The 16460-nt window shown below is 46.1% G+C and overlaps 1 protein-coding gene and 1 long non-coding RNA gene across 3 annotated transcripts in view; one reads left to right on the forward strand and one right to left on the reverse strand.

The window, feature by feature from the left end:
- The window catches only part of LOC138497680 (carbonic anhydrase 13-like), a 1250189-nt gene that overhangs the window by 556482 nt on the left and 677247 nt on the right, over nucleotides 1-16460 (forward strand). For both annotated transcript variants that reach the window (XM_069621291.1, XM_069621292.1), the window contains exon 4: nucleotides 16331-16449. In XM_069621291.1, the coding sequence (XP_069477392.1) occupies nucleotides 16331-16449 (119 nt within the window). The remainder of the gene's footprint in view (nucleotides 1-16330; nucleotides 16450-16460) is intronic.
- Nucleotides 1-16460, reverse strand: part of LOC138497682 (uncharacterized) — a 308845-nt gene that overhangs the window by 192138 nt on the left and 100247 nt on the right. The gene's annotated exons all lie outside the window — the stretch shown is intronic.

Below are 16460 nucleotides of genomic sequence, written 5' to 3' on the forward strand. Positions count from 1 at the left end.
CATTTCTCAGGGTCTTTCTTCATCATGAGGTTGGTGATGCCGTCCGGGCCGGCGGCCTTGGATTTACTTGCCTTCTGGATCAGATCTAATATGTCACTCATTTCCGAAGGAAACGTCCATGGCCCTTCCGTAGGCTCTTCCCTACTCGTTTGACTATCGTTAGGCAGAGCTTGAAAAGATATAAAGGGCTTGCTCCAAGACTCAGGAGCGATCAGATTTAGGGTCAAGGACTCCTGGGGCGTTCAGCAGTGTTCTTGGTGGCAACTAAGCTCACAATCTTTTCGTCGTCCTGCTGTAGCATCCAAAATGTATGGCTTTTAAACCAATTTTTAAAGCTTTGTTTCATTTTCCAAAGACGTGTCCGTGTTACTTTGAAGGTAGACTTTGACTTGTTTTTATATCTTTCTTCCTCCTTGCCACCTCAACGTCATAATGGTGGCGTCTAGAGAAGCCAGACTTGTTCAGAGTTGATCTGACTGTATGAAAGGCTTTGAAACATGAGGTCACTGTGACAAGCCCATTTTCCCTTGGGACTGTGCCTGCCATGGGAATAAGGCCCGGCTGAACCCTCAGCTGTTTTCTCCCACCCATCACTTCCAGATTGGATGTGTCCCTTACAAATGATCCTGTGTGCCAATTAGAGATGGTTAATTCCACCACATTGTGGTCACTAAGGTTGGTGCCTTGGACCATTAGATTGGCTAAGTGCTCATGTAAGTTGTCAGAAGCAAAAATATAATCCAAAACCTTTTTCTCCCTCCCTCTTTGGCAGTAGAATCCCTGGCAATATGGCCATTTACCAAATAGATGTTTCTCGTGGCAAGTTCATTTCTCCAGTGCAAGCCTCTCATTATTTGGGGGCTTGCTGATGGAATATGATCCTCAATGACGTTGAGGTTTCTATTAAAACAGTGAATCTTAAGATCGCAACACAGTAGAATTTCCAAGTTGGGCCAACTGCCTTTTGCCTCATCAATCAGATCCAAGACTGTATATACAAACCCCTTTGCTTTTGGAGCGGCCTCATTCCAATACAGGTTTATTAGCAGCACGGTCTTGGCCTGGTCCCTAACGGGAGATGTTAGGGCTTGGATCAAAGGGGAAGGTTGACTCTCAGAGATCACTTTATAGCCCCTGTTGTTGTTTAGGGCTATCAACAATATCAACAATCTCGCCATAGGTCTTCCATTTAGGCCCTTTTCCGCCGGAATGAAATGTACGGTAAGCCCATCCAAGAGGTGGGGGTACCAGAGCCAGATCTCTTGAAGACAGACAAGGTCAAAGTCCTGCAGTTTTAGAGATCCCTCACCAAAGAGGTGGGCGACGCCTCAAATGTTCCTACAGCAGAGACGCGTGAGGCACTCTGCAGGGGCCCTTGCTAACCCGCCCTTTTCCCTGAGGCGCTATGCCCAGGCACTACCAGTGGCCAAGGTGCCCGCCAGCCATCCCCAATCTTCTTCTTCCAAATCGTGCCGTCGAGCGTCAGGAAACTCATTGGTATCTTTAGGCTTCCAATTGTTTTCCACTACTAGGTCGAATCAACCGTTTCTTTTGGGGGTTGTAACTCCCTCTTTGGTGAAAGGCTTTCATACGGCAATGGCCCTCATTTATGTGTATCAGCCACTGGGTGTTTGTCCACATGACAAAGACTATCTTGCTCAAACTTGTCGGTCCCCTTATCTCCTCTACTTATGGAGTGCTTTTGAATATCAGAATCGGAAAGGGGAAAGCCCATAAATAAAACTTTTTCCTCCTCCCTTTGGAGGCAGTCCTTCTTAGATGAGGATAAATACATAACAATTTTGTCCAAACGGGCTTCCTTAGGAAATTCTACCAGGTGTAGATAATTTGAGTGAATATGGTTTAGCGCAGGAAAACTATGATAAAAGTGCAGTAAGTAGGCTATGTTCAGGATCAAGTTGTCTTTAATAACCAATACTCATTCTAGTGAGAGCCTAAAGGTCTAATTGAGAATGTTCTGGTGATCATTCGATCCTGAGCCTTCCTTAATGTTTGCTCTGAAGTGCTCGACCTTCTGCTGGTTGTGGTATTGTGACTTACATTTCTTAGGGGGTTCAAGACTCAGACTTCTGTTTTCCTTCCATTTTCTATGACAGAATTGTCTTCTGTCCTCCAATGTTTTGAAGTGAGCACATTTCTCTTGCTGGGCAGGGACCTTCATCACCACACTTGGACTTACGAAGGAAGCCTCCTCTATAATTTGAACTTCAATAATACGTTGGTCAGTACAACTCTCCTGGCTAAAACGGTCTCTTCTTCTACTGACCGCAGCTTGTGTTTTTAAATGTGTGTCATCTGTTTCGGGCTGCTGGATTTCAATCTCGTCCTCATCTTCACTTTGACTCATCTCGTCACTCAGACTTCCTTGAGGTGGCGGTCTACACGGGGCTGAAGTCTCCTCCCTCTCGAAATATATCGTCATCTCATCATCCTCCCGTGAGTTATACGTGGATAGATTCATGAGGTCCCACTTCTCTTTATCCTCAGAAGCTACGACTTGCTGCCTAAGTGTATTAACCCAATCTCGCTCCTTTGAATGGTGGCACAGCATATTCTATCTCACATGGGAATACAGGCCTCTTTTTTGCTCTTTTAATCTGCTAATTTCGATGGAATTAAGTTTCTTAGGATCTGTTGATTCCTTGGTGCAGATTTTGGCTGATTATGTTTGGAGTTACGGTGAATGGGTTGCACTTTAATATTATTACCCAATTTTCTTGTTAGGGCAATTTTTTTACTTTGAGGCGACTTATTCGGAGTGGCATTCTCCTTGCTCACATCCATGAGTTTGGCAAAGATCTCATATTTCTTTGTGGGTGGAGCGTTAACCATGGACAGCGGGCCTGGGGTGGATGGCTCTACTTTATTGCCTAATTCAGAGGAGGGTACTGAGGCCATTGCTGGAGTCTCCTCGATTAATACAAGCTCTGCACCAGGGCATTGCCCGCCTGGCATTGTTTCCAATGACCACACATCGATTGACTGAAACTCGGATGCTTGATCCTGCTTGGGAGGCCTCCTCCTGGGCAGACGATGGTCAACCTGAGTCCCCTTGGCCACATCTTTCACAGGGGGTTTCACAGCTTGAATTTCTGAGTGTTCTATAATTTTGGGCCAGAGGCTCAATTGATCCACGTCACTACGCCTTTAACTTGTTTCTCTAGACGCCGTTTCAATGATGCTGTCTAATATTTTAGTGCCTTCCAAAAGTTTTGAATGGAGCATGGCCATCACCGTGGTCTAGTCTCTTATTTGGTCACTCAGTCTTTCATACACCTTCATGAACTGAGCCAAAGTTAATGTCAGGGATGCGATAAGGCCTGTGTCTAACCGTGAGGGTACCGGGGACTGGTCCTTTACTTGCGCTGCCGCCAAATCTATTAGGAGGTCTTCATCCGACAGTGGCGGCTCCAGGTTTTTTATTCTTTCCCTCTTTATCTGCCCCGGTGGGGGTTTGTGGACGTAGAGAGGATCTCAGAATCAACCTTGCTGGGGTGCATTGTTGGGCCCTGTCCGTTGTCATTTTACTCTTTTTAATCTGTAAAGGTGGAAGCTCCCAAGCTTCTATTTCCTCTGCTGACCTTTCTTGAGGTGAGCTTGTTGGAATGGTCCCCGGGCTGTCAAAGCCTTCTGGGGCAGATTGACCCAGAAAGGTCAAAGTGCCAGCAGCCTTTTGAGGACCGCAGAGGGCTCGGCCAACCACCAAACCACTCTCCACTGACAGGGGGTTTGGGATAGCACCCCCACTGCTTGTTTCCATTTCCCATCTCTGGGTTTGGTCCACCACCTTCGGGTAGGAAAAGCATTGTTTGGAGAGCAGATGTTCTGGTGCAAGGCCTCTCAGTTTCCAGAAGTTCTTCAGGGACTGCTGTTTCTGTTTATTTTGGTGGCTAGTTGGATCTGTTTTGCCAAATCTATAAACAACTGTGTCTGGTTCCTCCATGGTCGTCAGTTCCCTGGCTGTGAAGAATCTTCACAATAGGCGGGCACCTTAACGGGCAGATTGCTGCTCTGGAATACTCCCTGCAGCAAAGGGAGATCGGTTGGCACCTTAAGGGTTACTGGCACGGATCCGAGTGCACTTCGATTTGCTGATAAGACAGGTACATTGTTTTCGCTCGCCCCCTCTTTCTCCAGAGGAGTAGAAAAGGCAGCATTTCCTGGCGAGGTAGGAGTAGGGTCAAGGCATTTCCCCACTTTCTCCATAATGTTCCAGGGAGATGTTGTTGCCTAAATTTGCACCCTAATGTCTATCGGGCATGACCACTGCCTATGATCTGCTTGGTCTTTAAGTGTCGGATCCGGGCGGGGCTGTTTTTAGCCCCCAGTTTGCCTTTCACCATCCCCTTCCTGATTGGAGTTAGCAAGTATGGTCAAGTCTGGGACTTTGTGGCCCGAGGGCAAGTCCTGCAACCCTAGGTTCTGCCCTCGGTCCTTGACCCCACTATGGAAGTTTAGCGAAGGGGCAGCCATCTCCCTTCCTCACCCCAAAGAAGGTTGAATTAAGAAGAACTGTTCGTGGTATGTCCTAGTAGTTTTGTCTCAGGAGCTCGTTGGAGAGCCCGCTCAGAGGACCCCAGCCGACATTCGACTGCGATCGGATTTGTAAATACAAAAACCTCACCTTTTCCTACATCTGATCGCCAGCTGCAAGCTTTATTTCGCAAGCCAGTTAAAGGAGTCAAACCACAGCAGTCTGGCTACGTCCCTTGTATTTACCAATGCAAATTTTCAAGTGTACTTACAGGGTCATGAGCTGCTCTTTGGTCGAGACCTTGAAGTATAACTTGACTCAGTGGCGGTGGTGGCCCTGCAGACTGCAGACTGCCACTTTCTGACTGCTTTGCAGCCGCTTCACAGTTCCCACAATATTTTGAACAGAAAAGGGGGTGGAGCTTGTCTGCTCTAAAACTGTTTCCCCTGGGCCCGGGCAATAACGGTATAGCAGCTTCAATGGATGCAAAAGCAGGTAGCATCAACAGGAGCAGCACAGGGGGAATAAAGAGAGAGAATCACAAGGAATGAACAGTCCAGTATACCACACCACTGCAGAATGCCACTTTCCGGTCATTTCGCGGTGCCCGCAATGTTTTAAACAGAAGTGGGTGGAGCTCGTCCGCTCTAACACAGCTTCTCTTGGGCCCAGGCCTTAAAGGTATAGTAGATTTAATTAATGCAAGAGCAGGTAGCATCAACAGGTGCAGCACGGGTGGAATAAAGAGAATCACAAGAAACAAACAGTCCAGCACATCACACCACTGCAGACTGCCACTTTCCGACCACTTGCGCTTCCTGCAATATTTTAAACAGTCAATACTTCAATTGTTTTATTGTAAGAAAAATGTGTACACTTACCATTTTCTAAATGACATGAGAAGTGCTTTAAAACAGGGAACAACTAAGTATTAGGCTATATTTAATGAATGTTCATACATGCATATTGAAAAAAGGAATTACTACTCTAAATGTGTATATGTATAAGGAAGTTTTCAAATTCAACATTTGCTTGAAAACATGTACATAGATATATATTTCTTTCTGTGTGTCTTTTGTAAGTGATTAACATGTTAAATTTTAGATAAAACACATACTGTACAAAGTAAAATAATCTTTAAATGGTATCCAATTTTTTAATACATTGAGTTGTGTGTATGTCACAGATGATGTCAGTGATGTCACCAGTGATGTCATCAATGATGTCATCTGTGATACCATCATTGTGGCCATAGGCTGTGCAACAGGGGGCGCAAAGTTAAGGTGGTTTTAGCTCAATTTTAGGAGTTTTGCATTTTTTTATTTTTTTATTATTTGTGTTAATTGTATCACAATTTTTACAAAAGAGAAAAGTATTTCATTACGGATGGTCTTTTAGACTTCACATAAAATCCTCCTGCATAGTCCGACATCTAGAGGTGTTCTCATAATTAAGAGTTTAACAGATGTCTGGATTTTCCAGGCCAATGTTTTTCATAAATAGCGTTACTGCAATCACTGTGTTTTTTCTCTCCGCTCATCAAGAGAGACCACCACGTTTCTTTGTCGTAAGTTTTTGCTGACATCAAGTTTTCTTGTATTAAGTTCTCACCTTAACGTCCATGCAACTTACGTTTTTTCCGTTGCGGTACCATCACCCAGCATTTCCTGAAAGACAATGGCCCTCATTACGACCCTGGCGGAGAGGGGTTTACGCCAGCGTAATGCATGGCGTACCTCTCCGCCAGATTACGACTTTCCGTAGCGCCATGGTGATTTTTACGCCCGGATTTTCCGGGCGGAAAAATCCATGGCGCTACGGGACCTCTTGTTAATTACGCCACCGTAATCTACGGTGGCGTAATTAACGCCTTCCCCACTCCCATTATACCCTATGGGGCTAAAATGGGAATGGGGAAGGGTAAATGGGGATTGGGGACTAACCACCCCGCCAAGGTCGGAATGGGGCGGTAAGTCCGCCAACCCCCATGGCGGAGTTGGCAGCTCTGCGCCATGGTCCATGGTGCAAATTGCACCATGGATCTCCGCAAGGGTCGTAATGAGGGCCAATAGAATCATCATTCCGTTCGCTAATATGCTTTACCTTTTTGAGTCGGTGTATCTTCGTTTTGTACCCTTTCGAGCTGGTGAAAATGTTTGAACACACTAGGCCTCATCTGAGTTTGCCGGTCTGGAAATAAGGGTGCCGGGTGCAACTTACTGGCACCCTTTCTGGACCGGCAAACTACAACTCTGCCTGCCACGGCCATTGTACCCAGGATGTCTGACATGCCAGGCGTAACGGCCCAAGAAAGCAGAGTTGTCACAGAAGCACTGGCACTGTTAGCAACAGTGCCGGTGCTTCCGAGTCCTCATTCCCGTGGGACTCCACAGGAATGGGGACTAACATTTCCCAGCGCCTGATTTCCCGATTCGCCCGGACTTGTAATGTGCTGGTGGCATCGGGAAGTCAGGTGCCGGATTCAGTGTTATGGGGATGGCAGCAACCCGCCGTCCTTCTAATGAGGCCCAATGCCTTTATGATCATACATATCAACTTGTTTCTTGTGTTGCTTTTACTTGGGCGCTGATAGAGTGTAGAGATCCTACAGGTGCCTTTGCTTCTGCAAACTGTACGCTCTGATGCCCCCCATGTGTTTGTTATCATTGTGGGAGTGCCAGTGTCATCAAACTGCATCACTGCCAAGGCTGCCTTTTGCTATCCCATTACATAAGCAGCACTACCGTCAATATACAGGTGCTGTGCCATTTCCAGTGCTCCATTCTGGGCCACTTCACAGAATATTGTGTCTTGTTTTCTGTATGGATGTGGTACATTTGTGTTTTGGTCCAACTGGGATACCCACAAGTGGAGTCTCTGCCCGTGCCACTGGTTCCACTGTTATTTCTCTAGTCATGAGATATGCCTGCCAAGTTGCTATCCTAAGGTTCGTCACTCTAAGTGTAGGGTCGTTGACAAAAGGATCTTCAAGGTTTCATGTAACATTTTTATTGTCACTGGTGCGAAGCCTATGATATACATCAGTTTATGTGTTGCACAATTTGTTATTAATAGTGCCCTTTCACATAGCATGTATTTACTTTCAGGTTGACTAAGGTTCCTAGAGAGACATGCCACCTTATGATGAGTGTCACCCAACTTTTGTGTCAAGATAGCCGCAATGGTTTCTTCCGTAACTTAGGCCCATATGTAAAAGCCTTTGTCAGGGTTAGATGTTATTCGGTGTGGGGCCGATCCCAACGTGCTTTTCAATTTGTCAAAAGCCTATTGGTGGGTCGAATCCCACACAAACACCTCCTTTTATAACAGGTCCTACAATGGCTGGGCCATTTGTGCAAAGTGTGGTGTGAACATTCCGCAGAATCCAATCAACCCCTAATATACATTGTACAGCTTGTTTGCTAACTGTCTCATTTTCAGGACGTCTGTTGATATCTTTGTGTTGTGACATTTTCTTTTTACTTTCTTCTAATTTATCTTGTCATTGTATTTATCCTCCATTTCTTCCTTTGTCATGACAGGTCTCATGGGTAGTTCGTCTTTGAGATAAACTCTCATATTGTAAAATTCGGTTTCTAACTCCTCAATTGATTCTTTAATTCTTCATTTTAGGATATTCGCTGCCTGCCTAGACGTCATATTTGCTAGCGTTGGTTGTTTTTTTAAAGCATCTACTTCTGTACCCAGTTTACTGATATATATTTCTCTTTGTTCTTTCCGGTTTTCTCCCAATCTAACGCTCACCATAATCCAGTTAATACTGTAGGAATACGGTTACATTTTTGGGGGGTTTTATGTGATGACGTTATTATTTTTCCAATAAAATCTTCGCTGGTAAGTGGCGGTTTGTCAAAATCTTTCCATGTACATGATCCTTCCTTTCTAAATATTCCTGTTTTTATTTTCTTTTATCTGTTGTCTATATGGCTTTACTTGCCAGTCCTTCTCTAGTATTTACTGGTCTCATTTGTATACCAGTTGACCCTGTGCGTGAGTCCATATTGGCCTCCTTTTATATGGAAAATAAGCACTCCAACTGACACTTACATGGGACTTTTTGTTGATTCCGTGGGTCACCTGCACTGGAGCCGTCTATCCAGGGACAGCTTTTCCCGGCCAATGCACCACCTGTCATGCACAAAATGATCACACTGTTTAAAAGCGGGACACAGTGGGCCTCATTACACGGATGGCGGTAACCATGGCACTAGTAGCGCCATGGTTGCCGCCGGAGTCCAGCATGGTGAAAGGTTGGCGGGGGCGGTAATTCCCCATTCACCATGGCCCTTCCCCATTCCCATTTGAGCCCCCATATGGCTCAATGGGAATGGGGAAGGAGCAAATAACCAGGGCCGGTCTTACACAGATTGCACCCCAGGCGGGAAGCATCGTTGGCGCCCCTCCTCCCCCGACCTGTGATCTCATGCATGTGGCATGGGCTGAGCAGCGGGAGTGGGGACTATGAGTTAACTAAATAGTCAATGCTGGCATCTGCTGAATTTCATGAACCTCAGAAAACAGCAATAAGAGGGTCAACCCCGAACAGGCCTGGTTATGTTAGTCTGCTTTTGCTCTTCATTTTTAGTAACAGTGACCAGTTTGCTGCTGTGAGTCAGGTCAGAGAATCGCCAATTTCAGATCTACACTAATGTCATTTGTATGACCTCAAACATTTAGCCAGTCTTAGCACTTACTTGTATCATTGTCCTTCATCTCTGATAATAGCTTGTCTGTCCCCCCCCGTTCCTCTTTGTCTTCTCCTCCCTTGCCCTCCCCAGCACTACCTTGGTCAGTCGCTGACCCTTACGATAGTCATTTGTTCTGTTACCTCCCCCTTCCCCTTTCCTCCCCCACTTCCCAGCCCTCCTCCCCCTCCTCTTGTCACTCTTGCAGTGCAACAATTGTCGTCAGGCATAGTAATGCTACTGCTAGTTTTGTCTCCTTTTTTCTTTCCCCGCCTCTCCCTTATTGTTCCATGCACTTGTACTATCTGTTATGATATGATAACTTTCTCACATTCTGATTTGTTTTAAGGACCTGTAAGAATGTAACTGTTTTTCTTCCTTGTTCCCTTCCCTCCTTGAAGCGCTTTGAAACACATTGTGTATAGGCGCTATACAAATAAACAATCATTCATTCATTCAAAAGGTGATGAACTGGTCTTGAAAAGTGTTACTCAAACCTCCAAGAACAAGCACCAGCACCATACCCACCGATAGCTGTACAAGCCCGTCTATCTCAGCATAAAATACATGCATTTATGCAATATGTAATGAATCAAATATTTCACGGGAAGTTCAATATATTTAGGAGGGACACACGTAACCAATATCACTACTCCATGTGAGTGGTAAAGTCTACTTTAAACATATGCAGAGAGTTAACATGCATGTACAATTCAACATAGCTCCCAATGTTAATGTTGGAGAGGTGGCGTTCTAAAATTAGGACATTACAATGTGGACTTTACATTGAAACACACTGCAGTGCATTACCGCAGCAGAGAAATGGCAGTACGAGTATTGGGGTTTGTTTCGTTCATGCTTGTGAACTCTCAAAATTCTTAAATGTTTCCTTCGTGATCACTCATTTTAGCTCCCAACAGCACCATGAAACTGTAAGATCGCAAAGAAAAACGATGTCTACCATCCCTACATAAAAACAAAAACAATCAAATTCTTAAACGGTGGAAGATGACCTTTTCTTGGGGCTCGTTAAGTTTAGTTTTTGTAAATTACTAGTCGCGTGCTGCTTGTATAACAGTGGCCCTTGCACATTGTGCAGTGTATAGACGAATTTCATTTCAAGGGACTTGTGGTACTGCGGGTATCAGGGAAGCATCTCCAGTGTACCCCAAGCATAGTGCGCTTTGCCCTCCACCCTCACCCCCCAGCCATGCAGCCCTGCGCTTTTTCACATTCTCCATTATGGTAAGGAATATTGTCCCAAGCTTGGGAGAGACATGGACTATGCAGAAGGAGCTGCCTCCCAAGGGTGTGTTTAGCTGCTGGTGTATCAAATGCAGAAATGGGTGGCATCAAGAGCCCCACGCTCTGAAACATTTTTTGCGCACTGGTTGGCAACACGACAGAAAGTGTGAGCAGGTGATTCCCCAACACTTGAGCCATTCTTTAGAGACCTGGCTTTGATTAATGTGGCGTTAGCTAGTCATGGACATTTCCCAGTGTATGTGTTAAAGGAGATCGGAAGCTGCACTGTCAGGGTATTTTAAAGGCCATGAATTGATGCTACAGCATGTCGCCTCCAATGGAACAAAGAAAGTGAAGCATGCATCCTGCAAGTCTGGGTATTTGCATTATTCGGAAGACGGGCCAACCGTCCACAGAGACGGTTTCTACTGTAGTTGCTGAGTTGCTTTCCCAAGCCAGCTGCTGTGCAGACTCGCTCAGCTTTTGGTCCAGCGCCTGCATCCATCCTTCACACCATCATTCACAAGGCGCGTTCGTGTAGGTGTTTGTTTATCTCGTTAGACTAGCGTGATTGCTATTCCAAACAAAAGAAGCACAACAACAAAGAAGAGTATAAGACAAGTCTGAGCCAACAGTGAAATGTATGAAACTCTTGCACTAAAATAAAGTCAGCAGTGCATGCCCAGGAAAGAGGGAACGACGAACAATATGCTCGGGCGCGGGAACTAGGTGAGCGTAGTAACCCCCAAACCGGCCCAAGCGTGGTACCGGCCCCCAAAGTGATTTTGGCCTGGCCAACGGACCGACCAATCCAACCCTGCAGGAACGTGCAACTGTCTAAGATCTGCTGACGGTGACACTCTGCCCAGGTCTTCCAAGAACTAGCCTTTTGATCTCCTGAGGAAAGTCCACCACCAGTGCTCGCTTCCTTTTTCATGACTACTTGAGCCTTGACAAAAGTGTCTAGCTTTGGCCTCCAGAGGCTGTTCTTGGATGGCCCAGTAATCTCTGCAATACCATTTTAAAATAAATAAAATGCCTATGCAGCAATAGACCTCACCTGCGAGGACGGGAGCAGGAGGAAAGAAGTGTGCTTGCCTCGGCAGGCTGTAGTTACTGCCGGGTTTCCTGAAACAAGGCCAATCAGCGAGGGCAGGATCCAGCAACTGTTTGTATTTGCTGATTCTGCTGCTGCTTGGCAGTGTGTGCTTGTGATGGGAACAACTTCAGGATTTAGTGACCCACTCACTCCTTTCTGTAAGGGTTGGCTCCGACAACACCAGCCAGCCCCAATCGATCCACACTTCAGTGTCAGTGCACGCCCATAGCCTGGAGGAGGGCACACTGCACATGCGCCCCTGGGCCTGGCTGGTGCCAGCAGCGCCGGCACAACCCGGGGCCGGGGGAAGGTAATAAAGCAACAAATGTTGCTAATTTATTTGCCAATTGCCCTGCCCTGCCTGAGGGCCGAGGCCAGGCCCGTTTCTTGGGCCGGATGAGGCGGGCAACTGCCCGGGTCACAATAGCCCCGGAGGGCATAATTGCCCCGGACCCTGGAGCATCTGTAGGGGATGGAATTCCCCAGTTTGTCGGGTGGCACATTGACGTGGGGAAACTTTTGCAGGTCAGGTGCTGGCGCTGCCCCTTCCAACAGTAATGTCACTTAGTACAAAAGTACTACGTGACATTACATAAGTCAGAGGCTTCCTCTGACCACTTTCGCACCACTTTGGTGGGGGGCATAAGCACACCAATAAAAATACTTTAGGTCCCCCTGCATCTAAGACCAGCCCCTTCCATCACAATGCCGGCAGGAAACTGCTAATGGTGGCCCGTTAGTCACTAAATGGTTTCGTGCTGGCATTGAGATGGGAGGGGAGGTGCAGTGGGGAGTGGGCGTACCTTGCAGGGACACATCGTGGGCCCTGACACAGTACAAACGGAGACCCGTTTGGGCCCATGGTGCGTCCCTGCAAGCCCAGAAAATGGCCAAAATAATAGTTTAAAGCAGCGCTATTTCTTTCATGCCGCTTCTTTTCCAAACTATATATCAATTACACTTTAAACCACTTCCATGGCACTGGTGAGGAGTTACTTCACTATGCGGATAATAGTTTTGACCAGTGTTGCTGAGTAAATATTCTTTAAGCTACGAACCGGTTTATTTATTTATTTATGCAATGTTTGTCGGGTACATGGAGATGGATAATTTATTTATTTGTGCAATATTTGTAGGATACCTGTATCCGACACACATTGCATAAATAAATAAATAAATATGCAGGTACCTGACAAACATTGCATGAATAAATAAATAATCCTGGTCCATGTATCCTTACAACAGTCAAGACTTTACTGTATCAAGGCATAACCCTTGATTCCCATTCAAAGAATGTTAAAGTGATTGTTTATTGGGTTTAGGTGTCTCCTTGTCATTGCCCTTTTGGCTTAGGTTGCCTCCAAACCCCCTTTAGAATCTTGTGTTCTTTATTGGCTGTATATACTGCATCCTGTGCCATATTCCTGGTCTCCTGGTTGGTGTGCCCAGTCCTCATTATCTACAGCCTAAATGGGACTGGGGCATAACATTGTCTTGGGCACCAGTGAAAAAGTGGCCCACAGTTGCAAATGGCAATTCATTCCTTGTGTGACAGACTGTTTGACTTTGGGTAGGAGTTCCTTAACGGTGTAATTTGGGAATGGCGTACAGGGTGCAGTTGGAGTGGTGCGCGGGGTGCGGTGGGGGTAGTGCGCGGGGTGCGGTGGGAGTGGTGCATGGGATGGGTGCGGGGGCGGGCGCATTCCTAGTGTTTCGCCCTGGGCACCAAATGGACTAGAAACTGCCCTGGCCGAGGCCACAGCCTACGGCAGTGCTAGTGGTAGAATACACTTGTAACACGTTAGTTTCCTAACATTATAAAAATGAACAGGCACATTCATTTTTAGAATGATATGATATGATATTATATGGCATTTGTAACGCGCCTATACACAAGTGTTTCAATGTTAGGAAACAAACGTGTTACACATGTAATTTAGCACTGTGGACTGCTGGTGCAGCGCCCCCTAGAAGCTGACTGACGTCAGGCAGCCGCCTGGGCTGCCTAACGCAAAGACCGGACCTGCAAATAACGGTATCGCAATTAGCGGTACCGTTATTTGCTCTGAAGTCCCTCAGCGGGTCCCGTCCTTAACGTGTGGTCTGACCACACGTTAAGGATGGGACCCGCTGAGGGACCTCGTAGTAGGGTGGTAAGGGATTACCGCACCGGTGCCGGTAATCCCTTACCGCCATCCGTGTGATGAGGGCCAGTGTGCTTTATTTCAGTTTCACAGGTATATACATATACAGTGGGCCTCATTGTAAGTATGGTGGTAAGGCAACAACGGTGCCGGTAGTGCAACCAGCACCGTTGCTACCGTACTGCCATACTATGAGCTGTGCTCGCCGGTGCCTGTCAGCCCGCCAGGTCTGACCTGGCAGGCAGTGCGGCACCCGTGAGCACAGCAAGTTGGATGCACCGGCACTGTTGTAAACGGTGCCGGTGCATCTGACGTCCCCATTCCCATTGAGCCCTATAGGGCTCAAATGGGAATGGGGATGTACCGGGCCCAGCACCCGCGAAAGGGCAATTACAGGGTTCGGCTGGGCCGCAATAGCCCGAAATTGCCCATTCGCGGTTGCCGAAACCGGAAGCAAGTTTGGAGGTGCAATGCTACCCCCAACTTCGTAATGAGGCCCAGTGTATCCTGCTGACTCGTGGTCACTCAGCAGTCAGGCGATTTGTTCAAAGAGGCAGAGAGAAGTGGTTTAGAAGCAGTTGAGGGCAACGAGAAGGCAAAACTGTAGGAATGTATAATTGCACAGAAGCAGTTGGGGACAATGAGAGTGCGACCGTGTAGGAATGTCTGATAACGTAGGAATGACTGATTGCACAGTCCATTCTTGGCTGGTTTCGCCACAATAAAGCTGTTGTTCCCTTCTGAGCCTGCACCTACTTTCTGTGTGTCTGAAGCAGTTACACAGAGCGCAACAAATTCAATGCAGGGCATAGCCTGGAAACCCCTCCAAGGTTTTGTTGACAAGATACTTTACTAAAGCACAAACATCTGGTTAAAATACTACACACTCGTTCCTCTATAAATTAAACGCACAGGTCAAGGCAAACTTATATATATTGAGGTGAATCTGGATATAAATGACAGTTACGGCCCAATCGCTCGACAGGTGACTGGAAGATGAAAACACAGATGATTCGGTTGTGATGGCTCAGTGCAGTCAGTAATTGTACTTTAATCCTAGGTCGTGGTTGCCGACACATGTTTCGACCAAGGAGGTCTTCATCAAGGCTGATATCCTAATGTTAGAAAATACTAAGAGCATTAAAGCGAAGTGCATTGATGGTTCAGTCCAGGATAATTTGTCATGAACGATCTTGTTGCTTATTTAAAAGTCCTGCAGATTCAGCAAAAATGAGAAATGGATTCAGAGGCTTCAGGAAGCGAGCAACACACACCATTATTCCCAGATTAACTAATTTTATATTGAACCTTCCTGACCAATGAATGAACATGATCTCTCTGTGATAGAATTTATCATTTTTGCTGAATCTGCAGGACTGTCATGAGGTTACTGGTGGTTAATTGTGGACTGTTTACCTTCATTTGGGTTACTGTTTTTATTTCAAAAATGGCCAGTGCAATGTTTAGAATAACTTTGTAGAAATGCTAGCAACAAATCCCTTGGAGGCTACCTGCCAATGTAGACTGTTAGCACTTTTGTAGCTGGTATGGAACCAATGATAGTTTCCCACTTTATGTCACCAATAGGCTGGGGCACGTTTTCAGAAGCTGAGGCCCATTGCTGCTACAAATGGATTCAGTCTGTGGATCTGCACCATACTTTCCTTCATCCTTTGATACATTATTAATAAGATGAAGTGTGACACTACACATCTGTATAATGTGATGGGGTTCCCGTAGGGTCAATTTGGCTTTTAAAAGTGAACCTACATGAGAAAACATTACTCCGTTTCTGCATTGCGCACATTTGCTGCTCTGCGCACTTTTATATAGCTGCCAGCATGCCAGTTTATGCTGCGAGTCTATGCTGCCCAGCAGAAAGTATACACAGGGTGATTTATATATGGATGTTGTTAAGTTCAATTATACATCCCATGGCCGGCAGGCCCATATGGATAGACCCCCACCAGCACAACCTTTGTTAAATCTCAAATCATTGTCTGAAAGTGAGACTGTTCTGCAGATCTGGCTTTCATGGCAGAATGCGTTTACTTGAGCTCCTGGCCGTTCAGAAATCTGGGGAATTCCTTCTTAGCAGATGGAAATCCATCACAGACAATTCTTAAAATAATGTAGGAAAACCAGCTGGTGTTTCATTCCCTGAACAATGTAACCTGGCTGCATACATTGGGTAATGCCATACCCTCATGTTTCCAACTCAGACAACTGTTGAAATAACATTCTTCAAAGGAATAACAGGAGGTCAGAACCGTAGTATGCATGGCTGGAGTGTAACCTCGGGGGAGGTGGAGTTGCATTTCACTTGTGACTAGCCCTTATCCAGGGAAACATGTCTGTGATTGTTGACCATCTTTGAGCCTCAGAGAAACAGGTTCCTACTAAAGGTGTGTTCATCGTTGCATTTTGCCAATAGAATTGCAGGTTGTTATTTTCCCAATCCCTTACCCCAGACGCGCCCCTATCCACACAGCCACTGTCAGAGTGCCACTGATTGCTTTTTTTTACTTTGTCTGCCGACTGTGACATCATAATGTTGTGTGTGTGTTTACATTTGATTTCTGCACTGCACACTTGTCGGTTGCTTGTAATAACCTACACTTTATTATCGATTGATTTGCAGTGCTGGGAGGAGGTCCATTCATTCAAAGCTACAGACTGAGGCAGTTTCACTTTCACTGGGGCCATGGCGATCACTATGGGTCTGAGCACACTGTGGATGGATATCACTACGCATCAGAGGTGAGTCATTT

This window comes from Ambystoma mexicanum, chromosome 5q (assembly GCF_040938575.1).
Source record: "Ambystoma mexicanum isolate Mex_15411 chromosome 5q, UKY_AmexF1_1, whole genome shotgun sequence".
Taxonomy (NCBI): domain Eukaryota; kingdom Metazoa; phylum Chordata; class Amphibia; order Caudata; family Ambystomatidae; genus Ambystoma; species Ambystoma mexicanum.